The sequence below is a fragment of the Orycteropus afer genome, unplaced genomic scaffold (assembly GCF_000298275.1).
Source record: "Orycteropus afer afer isolate SDZICR_OR568_19922 unplaced genomic scaffold, OryAfe1.0 scaffold01298, whole genome shotgun sequence".
In the NCBI taxonomy this organism is placed as follows: Eukaryota; Metazoa; Chordata; class Mammalia; order Tubulidentata; family Orycteropodidae; genus Orycteropus; species Orycteropus afer.
The window spans coordinates 55,018-58,956 of NW_006922885.1; the positions used below are offsets into that span (position 1 = coordinate 55,018).

Genomic DNA, 3,939 nt, shown 5'->3' on the forward strand with positions numbered 1-3,939 from the left:
TGTTATTAACTTCATCCTTGGCTTTGATCTTCACTTTGTGCTCTCTCCTGAGAGAATCTGTCTCTCAGCTTTCCCTGGTGCTTCCCACTGATATTTGACATGAGGATGATTAGTGCTGTGGGAGAGTTTGGGTTAAGGGTATTTCTCTCATCCACTGAACATCTCTCCGAGGCAGACATCGTGAACCTCAGTCTGCTGTGTGGAGTTCCAAGTGCCCCTGCTTCTCTAGAGGCAAGGCTGGCAGAGTGTCTTATCTTCCACATTGTTCCCACCTTACCTGAAGAAGAGTTCTGTCGGTGCTGGGGTTAGAGGCCTGGGCTGTTAACCAAATGTGAGCAGCTGGAACCCCCCAGCTGCTCCACAGGAGAAAGATGAGGAAGTCTGTTTCTGCAAAGATTCACAGCGTTGGAAACCCGATGTGGTAATTCTCCTCTGTCCTATATTGTCTGTATGAATTGGAATTGACTCCGTGACAATGGGTCTGTTTTCTGTGCTTTTTTCAAGACGCAAATTATTTTCACTGGTACCCTCAGCTTCTAGTTTGGATGTCTTTCCCCTTCAGATTGAGGTCTTTGTGTCTTAATGAAGAAATAGGAGGCTGTTCTGGACATAGTTTCACCTCATACTATTCTCTGTCCCCCCATTTTCTATGAGATTCCACAGTGCCTGTAAGACACTCAATTTGATGAATTTAACCATGACTGTTAATTTTTTGTTCTGCATTGGGGTCATGAGATGGAGGTAATGGTATAATTTGGCAGTGGCTACTCTTTGCCTATGTTAGTTACCAACACAGGTAGTGAAGCAGATAGGATTTTTAGATTACCCCAGTCCTAAAGGAACAGTCTGCAATAGAGTATGAAATATTCATAGGTCTGTTGTCTCTGGGAGCTTGACAGTCTAATTACTTTAACACATTCTTTTAACTTTCAACTATTTATTAAATACTTGAGTTTATCTTAAAGTTCAAAGACCATCTGATGACATCTTCTCCTGGTAAGATAAGGGTGTGGGGCTAATTTTCTCCTGGAAACACCTGTCTCTGACAATGAGTTTTTTTGGTGTGTGTTTCAGTGGCGTCAGGTCACTATTGTGTGAAATACACAGTCAAGTTGAACTTTGTCAATGTTTGTTATTGTTGATGTTGTAAGAAAATCAACATCCTTCCATTTTTCTGCTGTCAAATCTTCAACCTAAAGGAGCTCTTTTGGTGCTGTGCCTACAGCTTCTGACTGCTAACCCTAAGGTTGGTGGTTCAAATCCATGAGCTGCTCTGCAGAAACAAGGTGAGGTTATATACTTCTGTAAAGATTTACTGCCTTGGGAACATAATGAAGGTCACCATTACTTGAAATCAGGTTGATGGGAGTGGGTTTGGTTTTAGTTTGGAATCACCAACCTGAGTAGTACTTTTCATTATAATGACCAGAAATTGGCAAAAATTCAAATATGTCCATGAGCAGGTGAATTGATAAATAAGGTGTGATTTGTGGATACACTGAAATATTGAGCACTAAAATCAACACGTGCTCTTAAAATACAAAAATATTAATTCCATCCATGTAAGTTTGTCGGGTGAAAGGTGTTAAGGAAATAAAAGTACATACTGTCTTCCATAATGTAGACATGAATAAATGATGGCATATGGAATAATAAAATAAGAACTCTGTACCACAACCACATGAGAACAGCTCATTTGTCCAACTGTTATCATTGCCACCAAATTCTCTGAGGATACTCGGGTTTGTTCTGGGACACTGCCCCCTCTGAAGACATCCAGCTCCACATGTTACTATGTAGGAGGAGAACATGCAAATATGGTCCATCCCTCAGCTGATGAAAACCAGCCTGACCTCAAACCTGCAGCTCTGGAGAGGAGCCCCAACGCTGGCATTCCAGGTGTTCCCATTCAGTGATCTGCACTGAACACAGACTAGTCTCCATGAACTCTTTTCGGGGCTGGGTTTTCCTTGTTGCTGTATTAAAAGGTCATTTTATGGACAGCAAGTGTATGTGAATGGACCTGAGTGAGAGAAACAGTGGACATGTGTGACGGTTTCCTGACCAGGATGTCTCTGTGTTTTCAGGTGTTCAATGTGAGGTGCAGCTGACAGAGACTGGGGGAGGCTTGAGAGAACCTGGGGGGGGGTATCCCTGAGATTCTACTTTGAAGGATCCACCTTCAGCAGTTATGGCATGAACTGGGTACACCAGCCTCCAGGGAAGGGCCTGCAGTTGGTTGCATACATTAATAGTGATAGTAGTTACATATACTATGCAGACTCCATGAAGGGTAGATTCACCATCTCCAGAGACAATGCTAAGAACATGCCGTTTCTGCAAATGAACAGTCTGATAGTCGAGGACACAGCCTTGTATTACTGTACAAACTGACACAGTGATAGGAAATCAGTGTGAGCCCTGACACAAACCTTTCCTGCAGTGATAGGGTCAGATAGCAGGGGGCACACCTGACCCACCAAGACCAGGAGGATGTGCAGATGTAGTTTAAAGGCCAGTTGCTTGGTGTTGTCTGTGGATTCTTCTCCATCTCACTATTTCCCTTGGGGAATCTCTCTATTTGTCTGATTCTGTGCCTCCCTTCATATCTGTGAATTCAAAAGTTGTAACAGGAGGAAGCATTCTCACATACAGAAAAACAGTCTGACCCTTTGAGGGAAAGGACTCTGCCTGGATCCTCAGCATCAGGGCTCTGATGAAGCTCAGGGAAGTCTGGGGAGTATCTTCCAATCAGACTCAGGGCAGATGGAGTCCCTGGATAGCACTAATGGTTAAGGGCTGATGACCAGCTCTAAGGCTGGCAGTTTGAATCCAGTCAGTGATGCCTTGGGACACAGGCCTGGTGATCCACCCCTGAAAGTCCAGACTAAGTGTGGACACCACAGATCCTTGCCTACATAAAGAACCACTCCCAAGCAAAATGGAGCCCTCAGTCCAGGGACCACCTACTCAGACCCTGGCCTTAATATAGATCAACTCCCAAGTGAAAAGCCACCTCCAAGCCCTGGGCATTTCATAATGTTAAATACTATTAACAGTGAAAATTTTCATTGTATGATGAGCACCCTTCTAAGTACATCTGTAATTAACTGACAGAGTTATATAATATACTATTCCAGGAATGACAAAATTGAAGAGAAATGGCATGACCTTCATAATCACAAGACTGTTTCACGATCTATGTTGAAGTTCAATGCTATAAGTTATAGGATGATATCCATACATGAAGACCAGTTACTGTTAACATTCAAATTTATGCATGAAACACTCAAGGCAAAGACGAAGAAATTGAAGATTTCTACCAACTTGTGCAGTCTGAAATCGACCGAACATGCAATCAAGATGTGTTGATTAACACTGCAGACTGGAATTCAAAAGTTGGAAGCAAAGAAGTGTTACCAGTAGTTGGAAAACATGTCCTCTGTGATAGAAATACCGTTGGAGATCACATGAAAGATTTTTGCAAGACCAACGACTTATTCATTGCAAATACCTTTTCTTCAACAACACAAACAATGGCTATACACATGGACTTCACCAGGTGGAGAACAGAGAATCAGGTTGACTACTTCTGTGGCAAGTGGTGATGGAGCAGCTTAGTATTGTGGATCAGACCATCAACTGCTCATATGCAAGTTCAAGTTGAAGACAATACAAGTCTACAAAATCCAAAATATAACCTTGGATATATCCCTTCTGAATTTAGAGACCATTTAATGAATAGACTTGATGCATTGAACACCGATGACCAAACACCAGAAGAATTGTGTGATGACATCAAGAACATCATCCATGAAGAAAGCAAAAAGTCATTAAAAGGACTGGAATGGGAGAGTTCCAGTAAGAAGTTGGAATGGGCAGACAGACTGACAGACCCTACTCAACGAAGAAAAGGTGAACCAATTAACACAGATACAG

At 42.4% G+C, this 3,939-nt stretch overlaps 1 gene segment (V, D, J or C); it reads left to right on the forward strand.

Annotated features, from left to right (window-relative positions):
* Window positions 1-2,394, forward strand: part of LOC103213112 — a 12,017-nt gene extending 9,623 nt beyond the window's left edge. The window contains 1 exon segment of the V gene segment in view: window positions 2,174-2,394. Within this exon segment, the coding sequence occupies window positions 2,174-2,394 (221 nt within the window).
* Window positions 2,395-3,939: the final 1,545 nt, after the last annotated feature.